The following is a 12,472-nucleotide window of genomic DNA, read 5'->3' on the forward strand; positions in this document are numbered from 1 at the left end:
AATAAATTACTATAATGATAAAGATTAAAATAAAAGTAGATGACCATCAAAAAGAGATTTGAAAATTGGTCTTCTTTCTATACCCTATGACCCATTTTTCTGAGTGTGGAAGCTTTGAATGGCAGCTGCCATTTTGATATGTTTTTCATTTTCTCTTGGCAACAAAAACCTCAATTTTGTTGACCTTAAAATTCTCATTTCCTGACAGGTGCCCATCAGAACCACACACCTTTCCCCCCCCCCCGCAAATTTCCTACAATATTTTTAACTGCTTCAAGCTTGTCAGGACAGATCTGCTTAGTCCAGCTATCTGCTAAACTTCATTTTGAGAACTCAACTCATTAAAAAGTACTACAGAAGCCTCATGTTTATTTATTATTTGAACATGACTCATGAAGCCATCATTCAAATCTCTGATTGTACTCACTAGTGTATTTCATAACAAACATAAATCCATAAGCCTTTTTATATTCTGATGTCTCCATGTGGTCAGCCACATATATTTAATGAAAAGCTATCTTTTTTTTTTTTTATCCTCCTGGCAAATTTCAAACATATGTGGAGTTATCCAATGCACAGGCAGGCACAGACTTCCTATGTGACCTTGGACAATCTTGCTCTATATCCTGATTTTATGAATCTACAGGATGGAGAACATTGTCATGCAGATCACTTTTCAAAAATATTATAATTAGAAATTGTGAAGTGGTTCAGATTTATCAGTTAAAGTTTTACCATTTTGGAGATGCCAATCATGCATCATGTTCATAAATCTGTGAAGCCATTAAGTAGTCACTCAGCATGTACCACAGGCTGCCTTACTGACCTGAAAGAGCAGGATATACCCTTTCTGTGTTCCTGCCTGTCTCCCCTGTTCTTGCCTTCCCCAGATTTCTGCAGACTGGTAAGTGTAACACAGGCTTGAGGCAGGGACAGCTTTGGCAGCTTTGGGCGCTGTCCCAACTGGTTCACTTGGTTTGAGTCTATATCCCTGTTGGGCTGTCCTTAGTCATACACCTCTGGGGATAACCTCAGGATTCCTGCCTGAATTATTCTACCTGAATTCCACCTGAATTTTTCTCACTAAAGCCGACCTTTTTCATAACCAAAGCTAATCACTGAACACCCTTGTTTCTGGATCTGCGCTCTGTGGATCAACCAGGGCATCCTTGTTCCTTCTTTCCTCATCCTCTGCATGATTCCTGCTTGAACAGGAGGAAACAGATTTCTGCAAAGAAATCTCCAGTCCTGAGACCCCTTATCTTTCCCATATCCTCTGTAGGTCCTGGCTGATCTAAATAGGCATCTACCCTGCCCATGTTTCAAAAGTCCATGTTCCTGCTTAGGCAATCTATGCAGTTTCCTTTTGAGCCTGGGGTTTCCATGTTCCTTGCCAGGCGTCCTCTTTTAGGCACAAAGCTCAACTGCTCAAAACTGCCCCACAACTGGGCCCTCTCCTCCTGAATAGATCTCCACTCCTGTGTCCTACCTAACTGTTGGCTGGATCCTTCTAATTCTTTTTTTGTCCTGGGTCCCTCCATGAACCTGAAACTTCTATTCCCTTGAGCTCTTGGTCTGTGGGCATCGAGGCCTGCTTCATTCAACCCGATACCCTACTAATGGATGGTCCTGAACAAAAAGTTCTCTGGCCAAATAGGTTTAGAAAAAGCTCTGTTAAAGTGGTTATTCAGGTTTACTTTTTGTAGGACCTACCTAAGCTTTTAATATACTATATGCATCCATGAAAGTGAAAATAAGAGCTTTTCCAGATATATCTGTTGAGGTGAATTTATCCTCAAATTTTCTTAAAAGGGCTATTCTATGAAATGTATTTTGAAAAATGCTCTTTTAGAAGATTACGGAATCTCCATGGTCTCTTTCAGTTTTACAGATTCTGATTCAATGATTCACAAGAAATATTTGGGGAGGAAAGTGATTGAAGTGGAAAAATCTGTTAGTTTTAGTCAACTCCGTTCAGAGAATAAAGAACACCGTATTTTCATTACTAGGAAGTTGTTTTCTATTAATGGAACAAGGAGAAAGCAGAAGATTAGCATTCTTTTATTTATTCAATAATTGTGAGAATATTTATTGAGATGTATAGCATGCCAGACATTATTGCAGATGCTGGGGTTTTTATGATGGACACTCCCCTGCCCTCAAGAACCTTAGAGAAATCAGCAAGATATCCTGCAGGCCATTTAATATTTTTGTTCTGAGTCTGTGCATCAAAAGCTTCATTTTTTAAGTTGTTCTTAAAGTTTATGTACATCCCCTTTTGTAGTAAACCGGATCCAGGTTTGTCATTTTTCTATAATTAAAACCAGTGGAATCCATGAGCAAATATCTATAGACACACATTATGCAGCAGATGTATGTACACACAAATGCATACAAACCATATACGCAGATACAGCCCAGATCATCTTTATCTGACTGATGCTAAAAATAAACACTACCATTGACATATACATGAGTTTTTCAGAGCATCATTGAGAACACCTATATCTTAAAATAACCAGGAGGCACTTGTGAAAATGCAGATCCTTGGACTCTGCTCCAAATACTCAGATTCAGTAGGGCTCAGGAATATGCATGTTAAATCAGTGCTATGTATCACACTTATGCACACTAATATTTAGGAACCTCTGATTACCAAGACACTGGGTTGTGTGTTGAGAGCTGGCGCTCATTGCCTAGTGGCCCTAGATTGGACAGAGGGACTCCCATTGGCTGGAGTGAAGGTTGCCAGGAAAGAAGGTTGGCACCCAGTGTCCCAGTGGGACCAGGTAAAAAGGCATCTGGCACATAACAATGTTCAAAAAGCATCAATCCCCTTTCCTCCACTGTGCCTCAAAGAAAGCACAACCAACAGCTAAGCACACCTGGGGGCTTCTCACTGTTTCCTCCCCGGTTTAATATATTTTATTTTGTTTCCATGTGAACTCACTTTTGAGGAGATCCCTGGATTCTCTCCAGAGGGCTAGGAGAACCCTCCCAGGCTAATTCATATGCTGCTTTCATTATTGTTTTTAAATTAGATTCAAGTATTGATAAAAATCCAAATATCAGAATACAGAGGCTTGTGGGATTTTTCTTCTCATGTAACATGAAAATTTAAGAGCGTACTGGTTTCAGATCAAAACTCTAGAAGCCTCCATCACCACATTTCCTGTTTGTTACTGAACAAAGTACACACAAAAGATTTTAAGACACAGAAGAGAGAAAACTGAGGTATGGTTAAACAAGTTTTACTGGCACACTGCTTCTGAAATAACCGAGCAACTTTACTTAGAAAAAAAAGTTTGTAGGAGAATTTTTCATCCTTACATTTGCCTTATGGCTACATAAGGATTTCTCTGACAAAGGAAGCATGTCAGGTAAGTGGTATTTTTAATTCTTTTCTTCTATTCCTATGCCTAAAAAAATCACTAAAAATCACTAAAAAATTTCCATGTCTCCAGCCAAAAAAACATTTAAGATTTGGGAGGTAAATTAGTTTACATATTATCTTTAAATGTGAGATAATCTTTAGTATAATTAGAACATACTTGGAAATATTTTAATGAATATGTTATTCTTTCGAAAAGAAAAAAAGTTCTATAACATAAAGCTAGTTGCAGCTGTAAGTGTTCACTGATAATTAAGCCATTTATAGTATCTTATTTTTGAAGAAATTTTTGTTGATGATGCATATTCCTCTTTTGTATAATTATAAAGCAGGTTAGTCGTAACCACATTCTAATTCCTTTGAGTTTAAGAATTGTGTTATATTCCCAGAAATTAATCCAATTGTCGATAGTAGGGAGATGACTAGTCTCCAAAGGCCAGTGAAAACTCAGTCTCCGTGGCATGGATCCCAAGGCTCAAATTCCCATCAATTAGCTGAGCGTCTGTTCCACGTTGGTGGTTCATTTCTCTTTTAATGTCTTATGTACTTTTAATTTCTTTAATAAACACCTTTTTGTTGTAAAAGAAAACACATATAAAGTAGGAAAACTGAAATAGATATGAAACAAAAAATTTACATACTTCACATCACCTTAAAAAAACACGAGATATTATGTTGTATTTCCTTCCTACTTTTTTATTCAATATGTTCTACATGGTTTGCTTTTCATACCTGAAATAATAATGAACATAAAATCATATATCCAGATTTTTTGCTAACATTAGAAAATAACTCTTTGCCTTTTTACGATAATTTCTGCTTAATCATTTTAGATGAATGTGGGCAATGACATCCATTGGGTTAATTGTAGTTTCCTTAGTTATTTCTTTATTGTTGGACATTTATGTTGTATCTAGTTGTACGATATTTCAAATGACAGGAAGATGAACATCTCTGTACTTTTTCTAGGTTAAGGGTTTTTTTTTAGGAATAATTTCTAGAATTGGCATTACTGAGTGAGAGGTTATGAACAATGTAAGTCTCATTATTATTAAGTTGCTTTTCCAAGAGTGATGTCAATCACTCTCATCCTAGCATGTTTCTCCTGAACAGGCTGGAATCATCTAAAAAAATCTCTATGCATAAAGGTGTAATATGCCAACCCATTGTTGATAATGTATTACTTTGATTATAATGAAGCTGAACATTTTTACATGGGTTTTTAAACTGTTTATCATCATACAACCTGAACATTGTCTGATTATACCTTTTGCTTAATTATAGTGCTTTTAATATCAATTTGTATGAGCCATTGATAGGGTAAAGATATTATATATAATTTCTATGAATTTGCTTCCCAGTATTTTGTTTGCTGGCTTTTAGAATCAATTGATTGGATTCATCACACAGGGAGCATAAGCCTGACATATGGTTTGCACACCTGTCTTTATTTTTTCCAGGTTCATAGATTAGCAGAGAACAAAAATAACTATTCCAGTTTTGCTAGTGCCTGCAAAAAATAGATATAGCAATACTATGAACAGTGGCCATGAGCGGATGGTGTTGGAGAATTCAGGAAGGGTGGGAATGAAAAGGTAGTGAATATGACATTCAACTATCTTCAGGATTAATTAATTCTAATTTTATGAGGGATATGATAACATTTCTTCCATACCATTTCATAGTTTAGATTTTCCCTTTAGAGGTAATACAGGAGTTCTTCTATTGTCAGTTGAGACCTTTTCCAATGCCACAGAAGAGATGAAAATACCATTAAAGACCCATAGATCTTAAAAGGAGGAGAAAAAACGTTCATGTGAAAAAAGAGTCAGATGATAGCATTTTTTTACATTTAGATAGGTGAAGTTAAAAAGTGTGAAAAGCAAAATTATTCCTAGTTAAGTAAAACAACGTAAGAAAAGAAAAACCCAAACCTTTCCCTTTCTCCTGCCTATGTGCTTTGCACTTACTATATCAATAAATGGGCCAATATCATAATTCCTCTCATGTTTCTACATGCACATAAAATCAATATTAGCTGAACCAACTGGTGAGAACAACTCCTGTGGGCTACTGTTAATTTAGTTTGCACAGTGATCCACACTTAGTTACACATTGCTGGTTTCCGAAAAAAAAAAAAAAAAAAAGGATTTTCATTGTCTTTACTCTGTTTCCTCTTCCCTTGAGCTTCAATTGCCTTTCTGAGAACAATGAGCCTTTCCTTTAGAGACAAGGTAGGACTAATTTATGAATCATCTTTTAAACTTAGGTGTTCTTTAAATTAAAGATGGGCCAAAGACAATATGTTTCATCATTTAATCTAGGTAATGATTTTAAGGAAGGTCAATCCAGGAAAGATTGTCACTTACGGGTCTCAGCTTTGAGAAATGAATGCCCATAAATTGCTAGTTAATAGTAAACATCATTATCCTCAACACAAAGGTTTGTAGAGTTAGAAAAAAAACCCTAATAATAATAATAATAATAATAATAATAATAGTAAACATCATTATCAGTCATATTTCCAGGCTTTTTGTATTTTATTTAATTCTCACAGTATTCCAGAACTAGAAAGAAGAGAGAAAAAAATTAACAGGCCTTCTTAAAACAATAAAGAAACACAGTAGTTAAAATTTTGTTGGATGACAGTTTCCCAAACACCCATGGCATCTTCAGAGGATCTCACCAAGGTGCTTCTCCAACAGAAAACAATAAGCATGTATATAAAACAGAGTAGTGAATACAGATAAAGACTCATCAACAGCAGGGACTTTGGCAGCATTGCAATGCCAACAGGATTTCTCAAGTTGACCAATCCCAATTCAAGTTTCTTTATAAATGTGACAAGTAGTCCAGTACTGGAGGAATAATTACATACTATCTTAAAAATCTCCCCCCACCTCATTCCACGTGTATGTTCTCCTTAACAAATTCAGTAAGGGGACGCCTGGCCTGGGTGGCTCAGTGGTTGAGCGTCTTGCCTTTGGCTCAGGGCATGATCCCAGAGTCCCCACATTGAGTCCCACATCCAGCTTCCTGCATGGACCCTGCTTCTCCCTCTGCTTGTGTCTCTGCCTCTCTCTCTCTCTCTTTCTCTCTCTCTCTCATGAATAAATAAATAAAATCTAAAAAATAAAAAACAAATTCAGTAAGTGCTGGTTAAGAGCAATCATGATGTACTAGAAAGAGGGACCTTGGTGTCACACAGATGGGGATCTGAACTCCAACTTTACAATTGGCTTAGTGAGGTTCAAAAAGTCACAGGGCGAGTAAGTGACTACCCTCAATCTGCCTGTGCACTTTGAAGCAGACATGCCAATGCCCCGTATTGCTTATTGTCCCTCTCCCCATCACCATCCATTTCTCAAATGACCCTCTGTTCATAACAGACACTCATTTAAGGTTGACAGATTTCAATGTTGCATTAAAAACAACATTTTATTGACTCAAAAGCCTGGGAGTGGATTTGAGAATCCCTTCCTGCGCTTCCATCTATGACTCTAATGGCTTTTCTTGGTGGGGTAATGGGGATGGGTAGTGGTGGAGTGGGGGGCTGTGAGAATACTGACAACGTACCACAAAGAGTCATCAAGGATGCACCTAGTGCCACACCAAACCATCATCACAGTAAGAAAAATTCTTGTTACTCATAGGATCCATAGGGATGGTTATAGCAGAACTTTTTCTTTGAACTTTCCAGTGTGCCTAAAGTGGATGCACATATTTGTGGAAGGCAACAAGGAGATGGTCACCACTCTGACAGAATTTATAAGCCAAGGAAGAGAAACAATCATGAAACACCATATTCCATATACTATAAACTTACACAATTGTCTCAGTTACAGACTCCCTGAGGGAAAAACAAGGCATTTATGTATTGCTTTTCCATTGTTAGTTATGCAAAGGCTTCTATATGAATCAAACCTGCCGGCAGAAAAACAATACATTTGCTCAGCTGAGTTTCCCTCCAGAGCACATGCAAGTGTGAATTCCAGATACAGTGCCTGCCAACTACTATTGGCTTTAAAGGAGTCAGAGTTCTTGTAATCAAAGCTACAACGATTAGCCAATTAGCCCCCGGCAATTGAAAGCTAGATAGAAACTTAAATCATGCTTTTCCTAGCTGTCATGGCCTCACTAATAACTTCCTGAGGCCTTTGGCTTTTTAACAGTGTAAAGAACTAAATTCCAATTGTGTGGGAGCTCTTTTTAAATTGATAAAAGTTTTTTTTTTGATAAAAGTTTTTTAAAGGGAATCATTTACAATTATGGAATAATGATACTAAAGATGGCATTTGTTGGGCAAGAATTCTTGAGCACTTGGTGCATCTAATATTATAAGAAGCATTCTCTACACTGAATGGATACCCACATGGGTCTGGAGAGAATCATACTGCATATGGAACACAACTGGGTGAAGGAAGGTGTGAAGGTATGTGTGTGCATGGGCATGTGAGCATTTACATAGATCTGCCATTCAGGTTGAAAATCTCCACCATTTAGCTACTTAGTCAATACATTTAGTACATAGTAGCTAAATGCAAATTTTTTTTGCATATGGAGGCATTTATTGTTGGCAATCAAAAAATTATGAAAGCTGAGGCCCCTGGCTGGCTCAGTTGGTGGAGCATGTGACTCTCGATCTCAGGGTCATGAGGTTGAGCCCCACATTGGGTATAGAGATTACTTAAAAGTAAAATCCTTTTAAAAAAATTATGAAAGCCATCCAGAATGTCATGAAATATAAAGCTTCTAAATGAAAATCTTCCTGGTTAAAGCTCACATCACATTATACAAGGAAAAGAATCTTGGAAAACAGAAGAAGGTGAGATAGGAGTTGGAGACTCCTGAAATCAGAGGAAAACCAGAGACCATGCTAAACCAACTCCATATTTTAGAATTTGGCATGTGTTTTCAAAAACCTCCAGTTGATTATGTGAAACAAATTTATCATTACAGTAAATGACAAAACCGAGCCCTAGGAGAATGTACAGTGTGGTCTAAGTTCTTGCCTTACTGTTGCTAACATATTTCACAAAAATTTCTAGGACTTTCCTTAAGACCTTTATGCAAAATGTAGGCTCATGACATTGATTTGGTTGTTACTTTGTAGTTGAGAGCAAATTATCTTCTTGTCCCAATTAATGGGCTGATACAACTTTTTCAGTGCTCCTTTTAATTAAAAAGGATAAAGGGAAACTTCTAATTGAAATACAATTTTGCACAAATGGTAGGGTGTATTATAGCTAGAGTCAGTGTAATTATAAAGATAAGATGAGGGGTTTTGCCTTGAAGTATACCTTTTTATACAGTGTTCTATTTTATTTACCCAAACCACAACTATTTATTGAATCTATACTAAATACTAGAGGCTATGAGAACTGGAAAGGGAAAAAACCCTACTAAGTATGAAGTAAATTGTTAGTTCTCTCAAGGATAAGTTCTAGAGATCTATTTTTCTTTTTTATGTATGTATTTGCTTTCTTTCCCCTCCCCCAGAAAAAGAGGTATTCAAAGTACATTGAAGTATATAGTACAGTATAAAAGATAACCAAATAGATCAAGACAAAGGAAAATAAGGAGGGAGGGATATGATTAGGCCACAAAAATGGGTATACCATAACCCCATAGATTTGCTTAAGATAGATTGTGTATGAAATGATACATAAATACAGACAGATGGCCAATGGTAATAATCACATGAACTATAAGAATGAAAATGTGCCAGTTCTTGAGATTCCCAGCTTCTTCTACCTAAGATGCCAAGTGATACATTAAACAATATCTTCTAGTCCATAGAATCATTATAATTAATGAATTCAATAGCAAGTTTCACACAATTGGTTCTTTTCCTTAAATCAAAATTAATTTTGCCCTGATAACATAGGCAGAAACTGTACAAAATGGAAGAGAACAAAAAGAACAACAAAGTGTTTTAATTTTTATTTTCTGACTACAACCTGAAGTTCAATATTTTGTTGACATTTTAGGGCAGATTGTCAGCTGAAATGGAAACAGCTTTGATATTCTCTTAAAACATTTTAGGAACATTAACTGGGACATGTCCCAGAATAGGAAGCTATCGAAGCCAGTTCTATCTCCCTTTAGAAGCAGATCTTGGGAGACTCCCTGGGTGGCTCAGCGGTTTAGCGTCTGCCTTCAGCCCAGAGCCTGATCCTGGAGTCCCAGGATTGAGTCCCACATCAGGCTCCCTGCATGGAGCCTGCTTCTCCCTCTGCCTGTGTCTCTGCCTCTCTCTCTCTCTCTCTTTCTCTCTCTCTCTCTCTGTCTCTCATGAATAAATAAATAAAAATCTTAAAAAAAAAAAAAAGAAGTAGATCTTGGGAGAACCTATAGGCAGGGTGAAAATTTCCTTCCAAAATCAGTTTTACATCCTTTCAGCATGTGCATGGGTGAATGATCAAGGTTCCAAAGTATATGCCTTAGTATTTGATGCAATAACTCTAGACAGGACTTTTTTTTTTTTTTCCAATTACAAATTTTCTGAAGTAAACTGTTTTTCTTTTTTTCAAGTTTTTATTTAAATTTCAGTTAGTTAACATGTAATATTAGTTTCAGGAGTAGTTTAGCGATTTATCATGTAAAATACAACACCTAGTGCTTATCACAAGTGACCTTCTTAATGCCCATCATCCATTTAATCCGCCCCCCAACCTCCCTCCAGCCACCTTCAGTTTTCTATGACTTGCCTCTCTTTTGTTCCCTATGCTCATCTGTTTTATTTCTTAAATTATACATATGAGTGAAATCATAGGATATTTTCTTTCTCTGACTTATTTCACTTAGCATATACTGTCTAGCTCTAAACATGTCATTGAGAATGGCAAGATTTAATTCTTTCTGATGACTGAGTAATATTCCATTGTGTGTGTATGTGTATACACAGCATCTTCTTTATCCATTCATCAGTAAATGGACATTTGGGCTCTTTCCATAATTTGGCTATTATTTATGATGCTTCTATTAACATCACGGTGCATGTATCCTTCAAATTAGTATTTTTATTTCCTTTGGGTGAATACCTAGTAGTGCAATTGCTGGATGGTAGGGTAGTTCTATTTTTAACTTTTTGAGAAAACTCCACGTTGTTTTCTAGAGTGGCTGCACTAGTTTGCATTCCCACCAGCAGTGCAAGAGGGCTCCCTTTTCTCCATATCCTCCCCAATAGCTGCTGTTTTCTGTACTGTTAATTTTAGCTATTCTGAGAGGTGTGAGGTGGTATCTCATTATAGTTTTGACTTGTATTTCCCTGATGATAAGGGATGTTGAGCATCTTTTTATGTGTCTGTTAGCCATCTGTATGTCTTTGGAAAAATTAGATTTGACTATTTCTGACATAAGATTACAAGTCACCCAATTTGGCCAAAAGGAAATCATTAATATATCTATCAAATGCAAACAAAGCAACTTTCTCATCAGCTCTATAAAAAATTAGTTGTGATATGTTCTTACATAAGCTATATTATATTATATTGTGTTATGGTATGGTATATATTTACTAGGCTGAAAAAATAATAATGGATATTGTCTAAAACAATTTGAATGTTAAGCAGTTACATTTTGTCCATTCTTCCTCTAATAATAACCAGACAGAACAACTATTTCATGAGGCCACTCTTGATTTATGATAACCATGTTATCAGTATACAGGAAAACCCTTATTTGTGTCTTTTCATAGTAGGAGCTTGTGTATTTAATAAGTAAAAATGGAAACATTAGTCTTCAAGGAAAAGTTGAAGAGATTGAAAGCACATCCCATTTCATGCCTCTGAAAGTTATTGTGCATTTTGTGAAGAGATTATTTCTTCTTACCCTGACTCTTATGTCATTAACATTCCAGCTTTATGCAGGCATATATTTCCTAGGGTTGTATCTGGCTGGCTCAGACTGCTTACCTCAACTAGTGGTGTTTTCTAAATTCTTTTTTCCCAGAGATTTCACTGACCCTAACCAAACTCCCAAAGACTGATTTTTAAACAAGAAAATAAAATTTTATATTTCTAGGGGTGGATACCCCATAAATTTAATCAGTTGACTAGCTGTTAGCACCAATTCCTTGTATCAAGTTTCCTGGAAAAAATAAAATAGTCTATAGGGTTTTTGGTAAATACGGATTCAGGACAGAAAGATTTAGGATGTTGTTGATGAGCACTTTCACCAAGATTACACTGGCCTAATGTGCTACCCTCCTTCTCACAGAGATCTCTTTCCAGCTGCTGGGAGATAGGTCTTTTCTCAATAGTACCAGAGACAAATGTAATAGAATCTTCAACTTGTCTCTCCAAGGTTGTGAGTGTGCTTAGGCCCCATACTTGCTCAGAACCTTACTGTTGGCCCTGGTCATTACATTGCCCATCTTTACTCCACTTGTCTTTTATTTAGTCAGTTAACAGATGTTTAGTAAGAACGTACTTTGTGCTAAATAGGTTGCAGAAATAAAAATAGGAGTCTTACTGGTAGTAATATGAGAATTAGGATAACAATAGTTTCTAGGGACACCTGGGTGGATCAGCAGTTGAATGTCTGCCTTTGGCTTAGGGCATGATCCCGGAGTACTGAGATCGAGTCCCACATAGGGCTCCCTGCTCCATAGCCTCCTTCTCCTTCTGCCTGTGTGTCTGCCTCTCTCTATGACTCTCATGAATAAATAAAATCTTAAAAAAAAAACACAATAGTTTCCAGAAATATATTGAATAAACTATGGGAATAAAAGGTACAGAAAATACTGTCAGTGGGATTTGTAATAGTGTTGTATGGACACAGATGGTAGCTACACTTGTGAGCATAGCATAACATATAGAAATGTTGTACATCTGAAACTTATGTAACACTGTATATTGGCCATGCTCAAATACAATTAAAAAAATAATAGTTAACATTTATTGAGCATCTTATTAGTGAGGAACACTCTTCTATAAATCTCAATCTCCACAAAAATAGGTACAACAAGGATATGGAGGCATGAAGACCAACATGAATATGACCTTTCCATTCTTTGATAAGTTCACAGCCAAGTGGAGAGAGATTTTAATATATAAATGATGCCCTATAAATATACAA

At 36.5% G+C, this 12,472-nt stretch overlaps 1 protein-coding gene across 1 annotated transcript in view; it reads left to right on the forward strand.

Moving 5' to 3' along the window:
• The first annotated feature begins 3,164 nt into the window (after positions 1-3,164).
• The window catches only part of TRAT1 (T cell receptor associated transmembrane adaptor 1), a 36,963-nt gene continuing 27,655 nt past the window's right edge, over positions 3,165-12,472 (forward strand). The window contains exon 1 of the mRNA XM_072743492.1: positions 3,165-3,380. Coding sequence (XP_072599593.1) covers positions 3,374-3,380 — 7 coding nt within the window. The 5' untranslated portion in view covers positions 3,165-3,373. The remainder of the gene's footprint in view (positions 3,381-12,472) is intronic.

The sequence above is a fragment of the Vulpes vulpes genome, chromosome 1 (assembly GCF_048418805.1).
Source record: "Vulpes vulpes isolate BD-2025 chromosome 1, VulVul3, whole genome shotgun sequence".
NCBI lineage: Eukaryota > Metazoa > Chordata > Mammalia > Carnivora > Canidae > Vulpes > Vulpes vulpes.